At 39.9% G+C, this 17,912-nt stretch overlaps 1 protein-coding gene across 1 annotated transcript in view; it reads right to left on the bottom strand.

Annotated features, from left to right (window-relative positions):
• Window positions 1-17,912, bottom strand: part of LOC129182523 (E3 ubiquitin-protein ligase SMURF2-like) — a 66,355-nt gene that overhangs the window by 19,184 nt on the left and 29,259 nt on the right. Inside the window, exons 4-11 of the mRNA XM_054778766.1 lie at window positions 17,129-17,262; window positions 14,981-15,046; window positions 14,734-14,818; window positions 14,305-14,388; window positions 10,984-11,195; window positions 6,799-6,883; window positions 5,974-6,132; window positions 5,186-5,239 (exon numbers count right to left, since the gene is read on the bottom strand). Of these exons, the coding sequence (XP_054634741.1) occupies window positions 5,186-5,239; window positions 5,974-6,132; window positions 6,799-6,883; window positions 10,984-11,195; window positions 14,305-14,388; window positions 14,734-14,818; window positions 14,981-15,046; window positions 17,129-17,262 (879 nt within the window). The remainder of the gene's footprint in view (window positions 1-5,185; window positions 5,240-5,973; window positions 6,133-6,798; window positions 6,884-10,983; window positions 11,196-14,304; window positions 14,389-14,733; window positions 14,819-14,980; window positions 15,047-17,128; window positions 17,263-17,912) is intronic.

Raw genomic sequence — 17,912 nt, forward strand, 5'->3', positions numbered from 1 at the left:
GTGTGAAAGACCTATACTGAACGCTCAATGAAATATTCCCAAATCTGCGTGATAGAAGACAGATGTCCTGACAGTGAGCCAGCGCAGAGGCTTATAACTTTAACAGTTTTTGGAGCAGCGTAAGAGGGCAGGGAGCGGCAGAGAGATTGAGGACAGAAAAGATGACAGAGAGGGGGAGGTGAGAGACGAGAAATAATGATAGAGATGAAACAGTAAAGAAAAGAAAAGCCCTGCTTTCTCGTTGTCTCTATGATGTCTGCAGACTGGCGGCCATAAAAAAAAAGATTAAATGTACATGTAGAAACAGTTACAGTCCATCTCTACCAGACTTGCTGCTGCTGCTCATGTTACATTCCACCTGGTAAACACACACGTCTAAGGACAGAAATGGGAAATTATGCCAAAACATTTCCTGACTAGAAGATCTAATGCAATGCATCCTGGGATAGCTAGCAAACCAAACACACCTGATACATCATTTCAAAGCAGATGACGCAAGCATTGCAAATGCTCTGAACAGGTTGCAAATGTTGAATTTGAGCAGTAATTGGTGCACCAATCATGACATTTTACTAGTCTATCCATCTATTTGTTCCACTACACATCCAAGTGTGCACACATTTTCTCATTTAGAGCATGTAACTTTTTAAAATTTAAATCACAAGAGGCCGCGTTAGACAGAACCAAAATACATCAAGGCTACTCTTCCACCCACTCTGGGCCCTCATCAGTACACTTACAGAACCAACAGGTCAACCGATGACGCTATAGCACTCACCCTCCACACTGTGCTGCTCCACCAGGAAAAAACAGGAACATATGCACCGTTGCAGTTTGTGGATTACTGTTCTGCCTTAAATACCACCCTCCCAAGCAGACTGTTGACGAGATGTCCAACCTAGGCCTTCACCATAACATGTGCCTATGGATACAGGACCTTTTAACCTACTGACTACAGCCAGTCAAGATGGGCCTCCATCACTGCTGCTCCCCGTCTCTGCACAGGAGCCCCACAGGGCTGTGTTCTCAGCCCTTTCCTGTACTCACTGTACACTAGTGTGTCACGAGACCCCCAACTCACAAGACAATACATGAGACATCACATCACTTAATTTGAAGAAAAGTACAATGAAAAAATATGGCTGGACGAACAAACTTTATATAACTGACCCACAAAACAATGCAGGTGCGTTGTGAAATGATTATTGTTTCACAATTTGTTGCTAAACGATATTGTCTACTTTTTTTGAGACCAAATAAACCAAGCACCCATCTTATTATTATATATACTATATTATGTAATAATATAAAAAATACTGTAATGCAATATTTCCTTTCATATGTCATCATGTAAAGTTGCGGAATTGGGGTTTGTGACGTATTTTCTCACAGGTAATTCATCTGTCAAACTTAAAGACACATTTTTGTGTTTTTATTAGTTATCAGTATCATCATTTAGCCATTTAGCCTTTTCTAGTTACAGTCTGCCTTTTTGCTCTATTTTTACAGTTTTGCTGGGTTTTTATCTATTTTACATCTTCCATGAGCCACGTTCCAGAGATGGCCCCCGGCGCCACACTTTGGACAACCATGACTGCACACTCGCCCACAGCAGTAATGCCATCATTAAATTTGCAGATTACAAAACAGTGGTGGGCCTGAGACCGCATACAAGGAAGAGGTCCCAAGGCTGGCAGAGTGGTGTTAAATAAAAACTTGACCTTCAACACTAAGGCCTGTATTCACAAAGCTTCACAAACATAACCCCTGCACGATCAAGCCGGTAGTGTGTTATTAAGTCACTATCATTTAGCGTACGAGAATATCTCTCCTTTCTCTCCGTCTTTCCGCCATCTTGTCTGTTTACGGCACTCTTATGGCAATGGTAATGGTTTAATTTTATTTGAACATGCATACAAGTTACAATGAAATACATCACATGGTACAATTTGCAGTTCCACATGTCCAAAAGGAGCAGGAAGAAGCAAAGCTTATTTAATCCTACCCCCAATCCGTTTTACATTTGTTGCAGTCCTTATTCACTGCCTGTATTTGTGATCTTTTTAATACATACAAAAGTGATAAGTAATGTATCAATGTGGTAATATAAATGTCAGGGTTTTCTCATAATCATAATAAATAATAATCATATATAATAATCAGTATAATAAAGAAATAATAATAAATACAAATAGACATAACAGAACAAGTTCAAGACTCTTCTTCCTTGTATTTTGCAAACATTAACTGCTTGTATTGTTTCTTGAAATCGCTCATCTTAGTGCATCGTTTGAGTTCCTTAATCTGTTACATAATTTGATTCCACATACTGAAATGCTGTGGGTTTTGAGCGTTGTTCTCGTGTATAAGTGTGTATGAGCCAATTAATTATCGTGTGTAGTTTTTTTATTTATGTAAGATGCATACTTCAAATATTGTTTGAAGTTTACAATGGTATTTATTTTCATTCAAGTGTTGTTGCTATTTTAGTTTAAAATAATTGCATTGATTAAAGGCTCCATTCAGGTGTGCCGGCATGCACGTTGGGGGAGGTGCTGTGAGCCAAAAAGGAAGTGGAAGCTTTAGACTGCTATGGAGCCACATGGTTTTTTTACCGTGTCTGGTCAATTAAGTTTTTTTTTCGGTGCAACAAACTATTTGTCTACATCGTGACACTCTGTGGAATAAAACACTTAATTTATGCAACTATATGGATTTTGTGTGGATTACACCTTGATTGGACACGAGTAAGCCAGGACTTCACAATGAGGCGTCACTTTGCACTCACAATGTGTTTTAAGTTTAGTTTTTCCTTGAGATCATATTTCTCCTCTCTTATAGAAAAGTATTGGCTGACATCTTTGGGTAACAGGTTATTGTTTGCTTTATGCATTATTTTAGCTGTTTGAAAATGTACTAAATCAGCAAATTTTAATATTTGTGATTTTAGAAATAAAAGATTTGTATGTTCTCTATACAAGGCACTATGGATTATCCTAACTGATCTTTTTTGCAGGACATTTAGCGAGTGAAGATTGCTTTTATAGTTATTACCCCATATCTTTACACAATAAGTTAGATATGGCAATACCAGAGAGCAGTAAAGAGTATGGAGTGTTTTTTGACAATTTTTTCTTTATTTAGTATTGAAGTGGGCTGCACGGTGGTCTAGTGGTTAGCATGTTGGCCAACACAGTAACAGTCTGGAGATCGGGTTCGATTCTCCCTTGGGCATTGCATGTTCTCCCCGTGCGTGCGTGGGTTTTCTCCGGGTACGACGGTTTCCTCCCACATCCAAAAACATGCATGTTAGGTTAATTGGCGACTCTAAATTGAGTGTGAATGGTTGTTTGTCTACATGTGCCCTGCGATTGGCTGGCGACCAGTCCAGGGTGTACCCCGCCTGTCGCCCGAAGTCAGCTGGGATAGGCTCCAGCATGCCCCCGCAACCCTAAAGAGGAGAAGCGGTATAGAAAATGGATGGATGGATAGTATTGAAGTATTTCTCGCCACCTTATGTTGTATATTTTTAATGTGAGATTTCCAGCTCCTTCCGACGAATCTTTTCTAAGAAGATTTTTCTAAGGAGGTTTAATGAATACGAGCCATGAAAGACAAATGGCATCATCATTGACTTCAGGAGGAAACAGAATGACCATCAGCCACAGGAGATACACAGGGAACGTGTGGAGAGGGAGCCAATGTTCAAATTTCTGGGCACGCATATTTCAGAGGACCTCATTTGGGAATAAAAATACAAACTGCGTGCTTAAGAAGGCACAGCAGTGAATGTACTTCCTGAGAGTTCTCAGGAAGTACCACCTGTCACAACATCTTGTGCTGTCATTCTACCAATCGTCTGTCTAAGTGTCCTGACCTACGGCATCCTGGTTTGGTATGGCAGAAGACAAAAAGACCCTGCAGAGGGCGATAAAAGCACCCGAAAAAATAACAAGCAAAACCCGACCTAGCCTTGAATCAATTTTCACCTCCCGCCTCCAAAAAACCAGACACTGAAGGACACATCCCACTCCACCGACCACCTGTTTAACCTTCTCCCCTCGGGGAGATGCTACCGGTCAGCAAAGACACGCACCACCAGACTATTACATAATTTTTATCCTCAAAACATCACCAAATTCAATAATGCACTAAAAACATAAGGTTTGTGCAATAAATTAAAAAACAAATTTAGGTACTATTTGTTGTTTTATGTATGTGTGTAGTATTATATAGTTTCATTATAGTTATTTAGTTTTTTATGCCTCACGTTTTACCTTTTTGCTTCAAATTTTGCTGTATTTTTACAATGACATCAAAGGAATCAATCATCAGTTAATTTGGACCTTCTGCACCTTGTCTGGCCTCTGTTAATAATACAAGTCCTCTGTCACACTGCCCAAAAAAGCTGCCTTTTTCTAATTCAACCCTGTAATTTCCCACCTTCTGAGGTAGTATCAGAACTGTAACCGAGGCAGCACGGCGTGTGAAAGCAATCTCATAATGGTGGGATCAGAATGTAAAGTTTAATCCCTCAGACTCACTTCTCCTGTCTGTGATGGCCCGATTTTGTGGGATCTCTGTGTCAAAGAGTCAAAACTAGCTAGCTAATGACGCAGGCCACACAACATAGCTGAGCTCTGACTTACTCTGACACACACACACGCACGCGCAAGCACACACACACACACGCACACGCACGCACGCGGATACTATTTGACCAAATTGCCAGATGCTGATTTCTCAAACATGTCTCTTGTGCTAGTCTCTGTTATTTCTGAAAGAGCTGATAACTTTGAAATAATATTTTAAAAAAAGCAAAATCTCCCAAAGTTGGTCTTGTTCAAATGATTGCTGCATAGAATTGGTGCATACTAATAAAACCCCAGAGAACTCTAAATGAGGTTTGTGCAATTTTCATTTCATCATTTATCACTAAAGTTGTCCGTTCTTTGTCCGCCAACACATTTAATATAATTTGCCAAGCCAATCAATGTATGTAAGAATGCATGTCTATGTGGATGGAGGGACTGTATGAAAACATCTGTCACCTGCAGACATCAACTGCAGTGCTCTACAGGTATGTCACCAATGAATATGTACTGTGTGTGTGTGTGTGTGTGTGTGTGTGTGTGCTGTCTGGAGGCAATTATGCAGGCTGCGCAAAGATTTCTGTGCGTGTTACCTGAGGTTAGTGTTTTGGCTGTCTGTGGCCACACGGGATCCATTTGGACTGGGGCTGTTGGAGGAAAGCAGGAGTTGGGGGGGAGTAAGAGGGAGCAGGAGGGGAAAGAAAGGAAAGGATGTCATAAAAGAGAAGGTGAATGAGAGAACAGAGCATTGGAGAACACAGTATATAAGAGCTGTAAATGCAACAGTACCAACAGACTTAGCATTAGAACTTTTATCAATGCTGAAAAATCATATTTGTTTGTCCATATTTTTGTTGCAGGCTACTTCATGGTTCGTGGAGGATGACAAACAGTTGGGCGTTGCTATTGTTATTCTGGGGGGGTGGATAGCTCCCTTGATGCCAAATTTGTCTCAAATGCATCCAGATCCTCACCAAAACATCTATAAAACTTTACTGATACAATCATTTTTGTATTTTGTTTTGCTTAAACCTGCTAGTTGTATCTGTCGGACTATGTACAAGTGTACTGTCTTAAAAATGACAGTTGTGAAAGATGTCATGATGGTGAAATTCTTTTGCTCTGCATTTTGAATAAATTTACCTATATTATATTTATGATTATGAAGTCATTGTATTAATTATATTAATAATATATTTTGGAATATTTCCAGTGTGGTTAATTGCAGACACCAATTTAAAGCATAAAACTTATTGTAAAATGAACACAGTTAAAAATGAAATGTCAGACAAGGAATACTATTAGCTGGCACAAAAAGGTTCGGTGAAAGTTAATGAGTATTAATGAGTGAAAGTTAATGGCTAATGAGTCCGTCGCTTACTTGAGAACCAGATGGAGGTTCGCAGACAGTCTCGGGTCTGTGAACTGGGTTGTTCGATTGTTGTGGTCCACGAAGTACACACGACCGGTTGCAGTGTTTCTAATCTCCCAGCCTGGCGGCAGAGGGCCAAGCTCCTCGCAGTTCACGTTGCTCAAGTCCCTGGATAACCATTACAAAACATTAGCAACAATGATATGAATGGCTTTTTTTTTTTTTTTTTTGGTATTGTGTGATTTTTTCCCATTTATAATGTCAGACTTGGCACTAACATTTAAATGGGACTGGATTATGATTATCAAATAGAAGCTTTTCAGCTGCCAGGTCCTTCGCTTTTAACAGACTTTGTATCCCTCTGGCCAAATACTTGCTCCAATTTCTCAATTCCTCTTCACTCATGTACACCCACTTTGTTATCAGAGGAAACCAAAGTCATAATGTGGGGCGACACCATGTAGGACTTGTTCTCCTGTGTGTATGTGTGCACGCTCTGGCCTTGTATTGAGGCAGGACGCATTAGTCAGGGACGCACAGCACATGCCTCGCTGCACCCATCAACATACTAGGTCATTTTAAGCAACCCCTGTCCAAAATGAAGTTGGCTTATACGGATTTGGTGGTTTACACACTGCAGATCTCCTTGCAGGTAGTGGGTCTTTGCTTTAAAAGTAAAATATGTCCTTGTCCAGCCAAATAACAAATTAGGTCGTCTGATCAAGCCAGTGAAGTCTATGTTAGTCTACTGTATGTGTTTTATCATTCAGAAGCTATGGGGCATTTAGTTAACCCCAGGGCAAATACAGTTAAAGTAAAAATTACAACAGATACCTGGGAACGCGAGGATCATGCCAGGTGCTGACTCCTGTTTGAGTATGCAAGAAGTACACCTGGCCCTGCTGAGTTGTTCTTTGCTCTGAGAAAAGACAAAAAAAAAAAAGATTGAAATTGAAAATGGCATTGGAGCAATGTTGGTGTTTTTAAAGCTGCAATTATGTGGCCCAGGTTGAAGCAAACATGAGTCACTTGGTGTACTTTGGGAGAGGAGAGGTCTGTTTATAATTCATGAGATGGGTAATTGGTAGGAATCACAGCTGACCAAAGGGTTTCTTACGTTTGAGGCCTATGTCACAACAGAGTAGCTCACTGCATAGTGTTTTCAAATCAGGGATGGTGTTTGTGTTCATTCAACTCCATCAATCACCTCAGTAAAGGCTGACATTTGTGCTAATATAAGAAAGTACCACACACACAGAAGTGAGCCAAACACACCAAGAGGAAACGTAGAGAGGTTGGTTTCCATGTTATTTTTCCTCACCTTGTTGAATCTTCTGTTCTTCCAGGAGATTAATGAATGGAGATTGAAAGCATAAATATTGGCACGATACCTGCTACACATACTGTACATTAAAGCGTCTCTTACTATCTCCCACCACAACTGCCAATCACCAGAACTCCTTTTCACTTCTATTCGGCTTGTTCTTTTCCTGCCTCTGTAGTTCAGAGGGTTCAGACTAAGAAGAAAGCACAGCATCTAGCTGCTGAGCATCAGTGACTCAGTTTGTCCAACCTCGGCCAGCGTCACACACACACAGCAGGACATTTAAAAAGGGGGGCACACGTCCAGCAGTGCCACTCTAAATCGTTGGCATACAGGCATTGTGTTTAAAGGAATGATTCTCTTCAAGGTCTCTATCTCTATGAGCCTAGGCTTTTTTTTTTTTCTTTTTTTCCTTTATAAATGGTGTTTGGCTTTTTTTGGTTGATTCAGACAATTACAACAAAACATTCAGATGTTTGTAATCTTTAATTATTTTTTCCCCAAATAACTGTCGGGATGGCTAACTGCCTAACATGAGTTTAACATTCTACTTATAGTCAACGGTTTGGAATTACTTTTACAAAGTGCTTATTTCATTATTTGAAACGTAAAGGTCCTCTATTATGCCAAAATAACTTTTTAATGATGTTATAACAGTAATGTGTCCCAACACCATTTTTAAGAGCACCAAACATAAGAAAAATGTATCATCTCCCTCACTTGTTTGCCCCCACTTTTGAGAAAAGGTGTGCTCAAAGGGTTGTTTTTCAAGTTCGGTGGTTTCATGGCGTCATGAAGGGAAGAACTCGTTCCTCACAGACATGATATCGCCTCCGACCCTCCCCTAGCTAGATGAGCCCACATCTTCATGTAGGGCAGCTTAAAAAAAACAAAACAAAACATACATACATATATATATATATATATATATATATATATACATATATACATATATATATACATATATATATATATATATATATATATATACATATATATATACATATATACATATATACATATATACATATATATACATATATATATATATATATATATACATACATACATATATATATATATACATATACATACATATATATATACATATACATACATATATATATATACATATACATACATATATATATATATATATATACATATACATACATATATATATATACATATACATACATATACATACATATATATATATATATATATATATGTAAAGATATATATATATATATATATATATATAAAGAGAGCGAGAGTGAGAGAGAGAGAGAGAGAGACAGAGTGAGAGAGAGAGAGAGAGAGAGAGAGAGAGAGAGAGAGAGAGAGAGAGAGAGAGAGAGAGAGAGAGAGAGAGAGAGAGAGAAATGAAAAAAGTAGGCTACTACACATATTAAAATAAAGCCTGGAGCTCTGCCAACTATCTATCAATCAGCTACAGATATGGGAGCTGTAAGTTTGATCATTCTGTTTTTCTCAGCGAATTAGCTAACCTAGTACGATGTTGCTGTTAAAATGTAATGTGTAACATTTGCGCTGCAGCTCACATAGCTTGGCTAACATTTCTGTCATCCTGTCTCACTCCTTAATGTTACGTTGTTGTATGTCAGGGGTCACCAACACAGTGCCCGTGGGCACCAGGTAGCCCCCCACGACCACATGAGGTGCCCGCAGGCCTGCTTTTCATTCAGCTTTTCAGTTAATAATGTGAGAACACTAGAAAGAAAAGTATTCTGAAACATAAAATGTGAGTTGTGGATACCAGCATTTTGTGAATGTTTTGGTAAAACAAGCATATTTTATTTGTTTGGGTTGAAATAAGTTATGAAAATCATTTCTACAAAAATGAGTAGCTCGTGGCCATTTTCATTTTCTAAAAGTAGCTCTCACAAGAAAAAACGTTGGTGACCCCTGTTGTATGTCATACATGGTGTCTATGAAGATGGACAGTGGAAGTGTAAACTACATAATAGCGCTTCTTGGAACTACACATTCTGCCTGACAGGTGTGGACAAACACAGCTCAATAGCATTAAAGACAAAGACACAGTGAGCTATGAGCACACCTGTTTGCTAATTTGTAATTAGGGTTATATTTAAGTTCAGCCTGGGCTTCTGGTAGTTGGCAGTACATTGCTTTGTCTTTGCTACGATTGGACGATTGTGTGCTTGGACTTGCATATTCCCCTAGACCAGGGGTGGACAACCCCCGGCTCCGGAGCAGCATGCGGCTCTTCAGCCGGCAAACTAACCATCAATATAACCCCCCAAAAGGAAACACCTTAGAAGAAAATAGAGTTTATATTTCTGCTTGGACAGATGCCTTTGTCTTCTCTGCCAACGATGCTGGCTTACATTTATGCTTAATATGTGCAGAGAAACAACGCAAAACGCTGAAAGACATTTTCAACACAAGCACGCAACACTTTATGAAAAGTTGTCATTTATCTCAAAGTACATCTTAATATGTAACAGTGGTCATTCCTGCGGTCCAGCCCTGCACACGACGGGCTCAAACGAGCAACCACATCTGATTGATGGGCGCCACACTTGGGAGGCGATGTTGCCTCTAGTCCATACATTTTCAATGAAACCTGCGCGACAGGGCAATTATTGCGAGTATCTGTCCCGCCATGTGACACGCAAAATCCGTGCATGTTAAATTTTATGTTTGTGCATGTCATCATCCACACACTGGCTTGCGACACGATCCCAGAAAGTTGAAAAATGTTCAACTTTTCATCACTATTGCCCAGACGAGGACCAATCAGCAGGAGTTTCATTGACCAAGCAATGAGAGGACAGGATGCTATTCAGTGCGCTCTCCTAAGTAAACATGGGAGGAAAAAAATACTTGCTGTGTCAGATTTCTCAGAGCTATTTGACATTTCTAAAAAAGAAATTTGAGATATAAAGAAAAAAGCAGCGGCATGGGAACTTGTTGGCACCAGAGTAAACAAATCAGGTAAGTTTACATTAGTTTACCTTACCTTCAATACTAGCAAGATCCGGTACTAGCAAGAGTACTTGATCAACACCACTTTATCTTCTCTGACCTACCTTGATACCCCAAAATTCCCTCCAATTAAAACCGTGGGAGACTCGTAATTCGCTCTGGATATGAGCGCGCACTCACCACAGCTGTTCGTCGCCATAGTCAGCGAGCTAAAAAAAAATGATCAAATCATTGTGATGCACATTTCTACAGGCGTACGGTAGTGAGGTTTAACCAAGATGATACTATCATAACCCTACTACTTGGCATCCGTTACACATGTGCACTGCACTTGTATTTGTTGTATTCTGCTGTTATAACTGGTAAAATTCAGATTAAAACTTTTCAAAGTTTATAAAACGTTGTTTTAATCTGATGTTTTGTGGCTCCAGACTATTTTACTTTAGTGGGTGAGGGGGTATAATGGCTCTTTTGATAGCAAAGGTTGCCGACGCCTGCCATAGACCCTTGCTGCCTGTTGCCAAGTTAGTGTTAGCTGCAACTCCTAGTTTACCTCTTTATTTTGGAACTCTGCTTTTGTGTGTTAATGCCGCTCCGAGTGAGAATAAAGACTGAAAATAAAGACTTTCGTGACTGCACCAGCCACTATGTTTTCGCATGGCAAAAAAGCTTTACAAAGCATAACCTGGCTTTTCCTTTATAACGGAAGTGTTGTCTCTCACCATAACCCTCGGGGAGGTCAGGAGGCGTGTGCAGGTGTGTTCGACTCATGTAGTTGCGGTGCCGCTGCGATCGCACCCGTCTCTCCTGGATCCGCTGTTCGCCCGGGGGACCGCAGGCCTCCGCCCCATTAATGGGCGTCATCACCGGTGTGTTCTCGTCCACCATGCAACTCAGCGGCCGCCCGGATGGGCTGGAGTACTCCGATGCTGGCCTGGAAGAGAGCAACAAGCTTATGATTGCTTCTACTTTCATTTGTACTTCTATTTCTACTTTCAGAACAGATGCACAAAAACTACATAAGAGTTTTGCTATAAATACGTTTACAAAAACTGTATTTAGTGAAATGTAAGTTTGTTTTTGTTTTTTTAATTGTATGTGACTGCACTGACAAAAATGGTGCAAAGATGTGTGTAATGGTGCAGGTGTCTTTTTCTGGTGTCTAGACAAACAAGCAGCGTGTAATTACCTCCCTTGCGTCACAGGCCCTCCAAAGAAGACATGCGCTTTATGGTCATGAAGATTTAAGCCATATGTGTGTGCTTACATGAGTTGCATACAGGCAAACAGAACATTCTCACAACACTGAATTTGGAGCATGTCTGTGTGCTACTTAAGGACAGGATGTCGACAGCAGATATCTGATAACACAAACACAAACACAGACTGGCTGGGGTAGCTGACACTTGCGTGTGTAACATTTCTGACCACTGTCTGGCTGCCTGCAGTAACTGACGCCTTGGTTATCTGAAACCTCGGACCCCTGTCTGTCAACCCACCTCCTCCTCACGCTCCCCCATCCGTCCCATTTCCTCTTCCGCCTCTGCTCTCACTATACACATGCTTTCTTTTCTACCACATTTAGCCAATTTCTTGGCACCATGAATGAGTAAGAGTAAAGTTGACACTATTCATCTGTTCAACAAAATGAACAAAGTAGGAAATACAAAATGATTTACAAGACTTGATCCAATTACTAATTGTCTTTCTAAACGCCTCCCCTCCATTTCGCTCACTGCATCTTCTTCATTATTTGCGCCAAACATTATATTCACCATTTATACCCATGTACCATGTACTTGCTAGAGGTGCCTAGGAAGTGGACTGTCACTGAATTGGGTATTTTGTTTGCTTACTCCCTGACGGCTCCGCTGATATGGGTCAAGAAGGAAGGCGACAGCCGTTCCGGCAGGAAAAGGTGCCAAGTAAAACCTTGCTTTCCAACTGGCTGGCTAAGTTATTTGGGTATTGATGTGTGTGTGTGTGTGTTTATGTTGTGTGTGTATGAGTGTGTTGCGGTAGGGTTGGGTGGGGCTAAAGGAAGTTCACTCATTACCTACACAAAAGGGTAAGTGCAGGCCAGTTAAATAAACACCGTCCTCTTGCTGGTCACATAGACCGTTAAAGGTGTCCATTGTTGTCTTATGGTCATCTATTTCTATTCTTGTCATTACACTCATACAGTAGCTTAAAAAAGTCCATTTGCGCATTTCAGCAACCATTTTAATACAGTATCTTCTGAAGGGACAATGCGAGAAAATTAAACTTGGGTGTACTTCAGAGTAGTCGGTGTACCGTTTGAAAAGCAAAATGACTCAACTCACAACTAAGTCATTTTTGTCAAAATTGTTGGAAACACAAGTGAGTTGCAAGATAACTGTGTTTACAGTTAAGGGAAAACTGCTCTTTTTTGGGGGGGGAATTTTGCCCAACATCCACAGTCCTTATGGAAGAAATGAACACACATTCTCTTTTCTGTGCTTTGTAAAGATCTAAAAACAGCTAAAAAAAAAAAAAATAATAAAAAAAAATAAGATAACGCACGTAATGGGACACACCTATGCCACCTAAAAGCCTGCTATTAAAACGCCTCAAAACCCCCCCAACAACCTTTTATGGTTTCATATTAGGAATGCCCCGATCAATCGGCCACCGATCAGTATCAGTCGATTTCCGTAAAAATATGCCTTTCAACGCCGATCACCTGTGGCTAGCACTATTTCAGCCCACAGTGATCCCTTCGTGCAGGTTGTGTCTTGCCCTAACTAATGTCTTGGGCAGCGTCATCCTCCCACTTTACTTCACACTGCACAGGTTTGTTGCGTGCTCTCTCACTTACCCGGAAGTCCTACTACAGCTCCACAAATGTACTCTCACACACAAAATCTCCTTAAAGAAGGTGTCTTATCCTCTGTGAGTTTCACGAGATATATATGTTCTCTTCAAAAAGTGAGTAAAATATGTTTTTGTCTAAATTAAGGTGATTTTATGGTTCCTTTTTTCATATATAGCCAGTAGCATGGGTGCATCAGAAATTCTGGGTCCCACGGAAAAAAAAAAAAAATCACATTCCTCGCCCTTAATTACTAATTTTATTTGTAATTACCTGTTTTTTGGGCTGCCTGGCAGTCAAGGAACCTTGGAATAGTCCTGACTTTTCCCCTTTATAGGGCACATCTGGCCAATAGCACTCATCATAAACAAATTAAAATATCCATGCTGTGACCATGTAGTAACAGGCATATTCATGTAATACTTACAGTATTTTGCCGTATTTTGGTCATTTTAAGCATTACCAAAACTTCCTTCCTGTGCTCATTGATTTCAAATAGCAACATAGAAACAAATACTACAACAAGTGTTAACTTTTCTAAACTCAAAAACAAAACAGTAACAGTAGCGGCAGGTCCAATATGTAACACTACCCTTCGGTAGTGGCTTGAGGCATTGTGAGCAAGGCACTCTGTGCGAGTGTGTGGTGACGCCAGTTGCAAGCCAGCTAGTAGCTAGCCGGTGTACACTGTAGTGTGGCAAGGTGTCCCTATGCCTGTAACCTGTAACATAATCATCATAATAACAATGTCGCCTGGTTAATATGAACGGTACTTTATATGTAAATGAAGCATTGTTGGTGGTTTTTGGAAGGCTTTATAAGTGGAATAGGTGTGTTCCATTACGTGCATTCTTAGGTGTGTCTTTTTAGCTGTTTTCATATACTTACAATGCACAGGAAAGAGAAAGACATACAGTATATGTTGGCGTCTCACATAAGGACTGTGGATGATGGACAAATCATTATTATTTTTTTTTAAGTGCAGTTTTCCTTTGAGCATGGTGTTGGTAGCGCCATGGTCAAGGGCTATAATTAGTGCTGCCGGCACTGGGGAGATGCGGTTCAGTGAGGGGAAACATGAATTCCAAGACGTACTGTGACATTATGAAGCAAAGCATGGTCCCGTCCTTTGGGAAACTGGGCATTGCAGTTTCCCAACATGAAAATGAGTCCAAACACACCTCCAAGCTGTGTGCGTGTGTGTGCTTACCTGGTGGGTCTCTCCCATTGTGTGGTGCGTGTAATGTGGTTCAGGTACTGGATTCTTCCAGAGGCTGTTCGTCTCTCTTCCCATCTGTTTTACAGGCAAATACAAAAACGGCACATTTTTTGTTGCAGTTTTAATATGAAAAAAAGTAAAGCATTAAATTTGTTTGACACTGTATTGTTTTTAATAATGCATTCGGAAATCTAAGGAATAACAATGTTATTATGGAGTAGCTGGATAAAAAAACCTAAGCAAAGTACAAAATAGAAATAAAATCAAATTGTCTTTCAGATGAACTTCTATTTGAAGAATACATAATGAGTCAATTTGTCATACTATCAATACAAAGGAGTGATGACTGTGTGACAAAAGCAAGTGAAAGCTAAAATGCATTACTGTAATTCATAGTCACAGCCACCTTCTGATACTGACCCATCGGGTAGGTCGTTGTCAAACAAACGACTGCAGTCCACCACTGGTCCTCCAGTACCAATGCGGTCCCTTGACTGAAGACTTACTATCAAGACAAACAAGATGACACAAATAGTATTTATTGATACTACCACTGTGGATTTCCTTGAAGCAAACATACTGACTGTAACAGGAGGCTGAGCAAGAAAATGTACACACTTAAAGGCAACGTGATCTGTGAGTGTGCATGTGTGTTTGTTTTTTTTACCGACTATCTGCCCTCTCACTGTATCATTGTCATTGGGGCCAAGCTTATTGAGGTCCAGTCTCTGATCTATGAAGGAAGGAAATGACAGATTAATTCCAAAGACATACATCAATATTTGAATGGTCTGTCTATCAGTACGATTTTGTTTTTTACAAGCAAAATGCAGCACTTGCTCATTGTAAAATTACAATTGACAGGAGCGCCATCCTGTCAACACACTTTATAGCATTATGGTTGCCGACCCCTGGTTTAGTGTATCAAGCTTTTAATACAAAATTACCTGGCATATCCTCCAGTAAGTAGGCGTGAGCAACTTCACACCCATTTCTGTGAAATATTTGGATAAATATCTCAATAGCTAAAACGGCTGTAGACTGGATGACTCAAGACTCCGGCCAAACAGCATACAATTGGAAAGGAAAAGCCTTTGGTTTAAACATATGATGGGATATGAACACATAAAGAAACCACACAGATTAAAACAACGCTATAGCTATTTCCAAGAAGTGTTTGCGCATCTGCTTTTCAAAACATATATGTCTAGACAGAACATACATTTTCTTTCTAAATATGATGCCACTACTGGGAGTACATTTATAGACATGAATCACAAGCTCTCACTCTACCATTAAGTTCCTAAAGGCAATGAAAAGTGTGTATTGACCTAAAAACATCCTTCCGAAGGGTTACAAGTGTGTTTTTGTTTTCGGTGCATTTACGTCATGCTGTCTTTGCGTTTGTGTTTTTATACAATGTGCAGCTTCCCAGTCAGAGATTTAAGAACCGATGCGTGTTTGTGAGGCAGATGATGTTGAGGGTTTGAGTCTGGCAATGAAACAGGAGGAGGAGCTCAGCGTGCCAGATAGATTTCTAGACATGCAGGACAATCCCCCTTTGTGGTTTGAAGCTGCAGTATGTGTGCGCACAAACTGAAACAGTTTTGCCCAAATTTGTGTTTGACTTGGATGACAGTGAGTGATGGTTAGGCATAAAACCTCTAGGAATCACGAAGATTCCAGTAATGTCTAGTATTTGTTTTTTTACGTCTGTGCAGTTTGCATCTTCGTCAGACCACAAAATGAGTGTGGTTCATGTGTCTGATGCTCACTGGACAAGGAGGATTTATGTGCAAATTGGTGTCTTATAATAGCTCATGTTTCCTGTGGCTCTGATTAAATATAGTGTCTAGCATGCTGGCTATACAATAAAGTGGGCAGTCTCCTAAACATCTATTGCATTAATTCAAAGAAGACTGGGTAATTGAATATACTGTAGAAGGTTTCCAATGACTTTCATTAATAAGATATGCCCCAACCAATAAACAGCATATAAAGTGGAACCCGTTTAGATCGACGCCCTACCAACTGGTTGACGAAGGTCAACAAGATGTCACAAGAGGCTGTACATTATTCATTATTATTAATATTATTATTTGTTCTTATTTCATCTTATTTTAGCTGTAAAAGTGTTACACAATCTGCTGTATGTGCTCGGGTCTGTTTTTTTCAGGAGCACTTTCAACATCTGAAGGTTAGTTAGAGGTGCCGCGATTCGATATTGATAACTGACATTGGGCGAATATCAGCAAAAAAACAAGTTATATCTGCCTGCACCTAAAATGTCTGATATCAGCACTCTGATACAAGCGGTCCATTCCAGACTCTACTCCAGCACTTCCATCCAGAGACAATTGCCCATGAGTAATGGCCATTTCTCTAATGATTATAAAACATTGAGGATATCAGCATTACATGTATGCATGTTTTCCAGTCACTACTAGCAGATGTAAAATGATGCACTTGCAGTGATCATCTCAATAGCTCATATCTCATTTTGAAAATCCCACAGTAATGTTCTGTTTTACGAGCGATGAATGTGGAATGAATGAATACGGTATCAACATTTCCAAGTGCTGAATTATTGAACAAAGTCCCTTGTGTTTGTGTGTGTGTGTGTGTGTGTGTGTGTATATATATAAATATCTAAAATTATTCCTATATATATATAAAATTGCAGTTAATTTGGAAAATATTTACCTCAGTTCAGTGCCTGATTTACCAATTTAAAACTACAATTTGACATGATGCTGCACTGACTGATTTCCCATCACCAATAACCTTGACAAAAAAAATATACACAAGAACTCACATCCGGTGTCCTTGAGTCTGTTGATGGCGTTGGAGAGGAGCCGGACACAACCCAGAAAACCAGCTCCTTGCTTTTTGTGTATCTTCTTGTGGTTCCAAACACTAATGGTGATGGAATCAGCCTTTCCAATGTATCTGGAAGAATACCATATAAACAGTCAGAAATGTGTTATCTAATGTATTAAAAAAACAAAAGGTAAAAGAACAGCACAATCCCAACACTTAGAAATATGATAAAAATCAATAAGCCTTTCGCCATAACAAAATATGAATGTTTCTAAAGAATGAGAACCTATGTGGGCTTTGTGGTGTGGTAAAGAGGAGAGGAAGTGTAGGTAATGTGCTGCACCATTATATCTGTGACTCAGACAAGATGTTAGAGTAAACCCACTCTCACAGGGTTTACACTCAAATAAACAATAACAAATGGCTTGACCTATAAAACACACAGCCTGGTTGCCAAGCTCTACAGCAGCCATCACCAAATAGCTGACCTTGGTCCGGATACGGACCCAGTGATGGCCCTTTGCGGACCCGTGACCAACTACAGTGAATGGGAAATAGAATATAATAATATTAACATGTAATCATGCTAGTGGATGGATCGCAGCAGGATGATTGTGGGCATAATAACTTCAGTTATTGTGGTTACGTAACAGCAAATGTAGTGATGTCACTCAAAATGAGCCAATGAAATTTACTCCCTGAGATGTGGATGAGAAAACCATGGCTTGTTTCAAAGTAAGAAAACTGAAAATGTAAACGTGAATGGATGGACCAATTAT

Source organism: Dunckerocampus dactyliophorus, chromosome 6, assembly GCF_027744805.1.
Source record: "Dunckerocampus dactyliophorus isolate RoL2022-P2 chromosome 6, RoL_Ddac_1.1, whole genome shotgun sequence".
Taxonomy (NCBI): Eukaryota; Metazoa; Chordata; class Actinopteri; order Syngnathiformes; family Syngnathidae; genus Dunckerocampus; species Dunckerocampus dactyliophorus.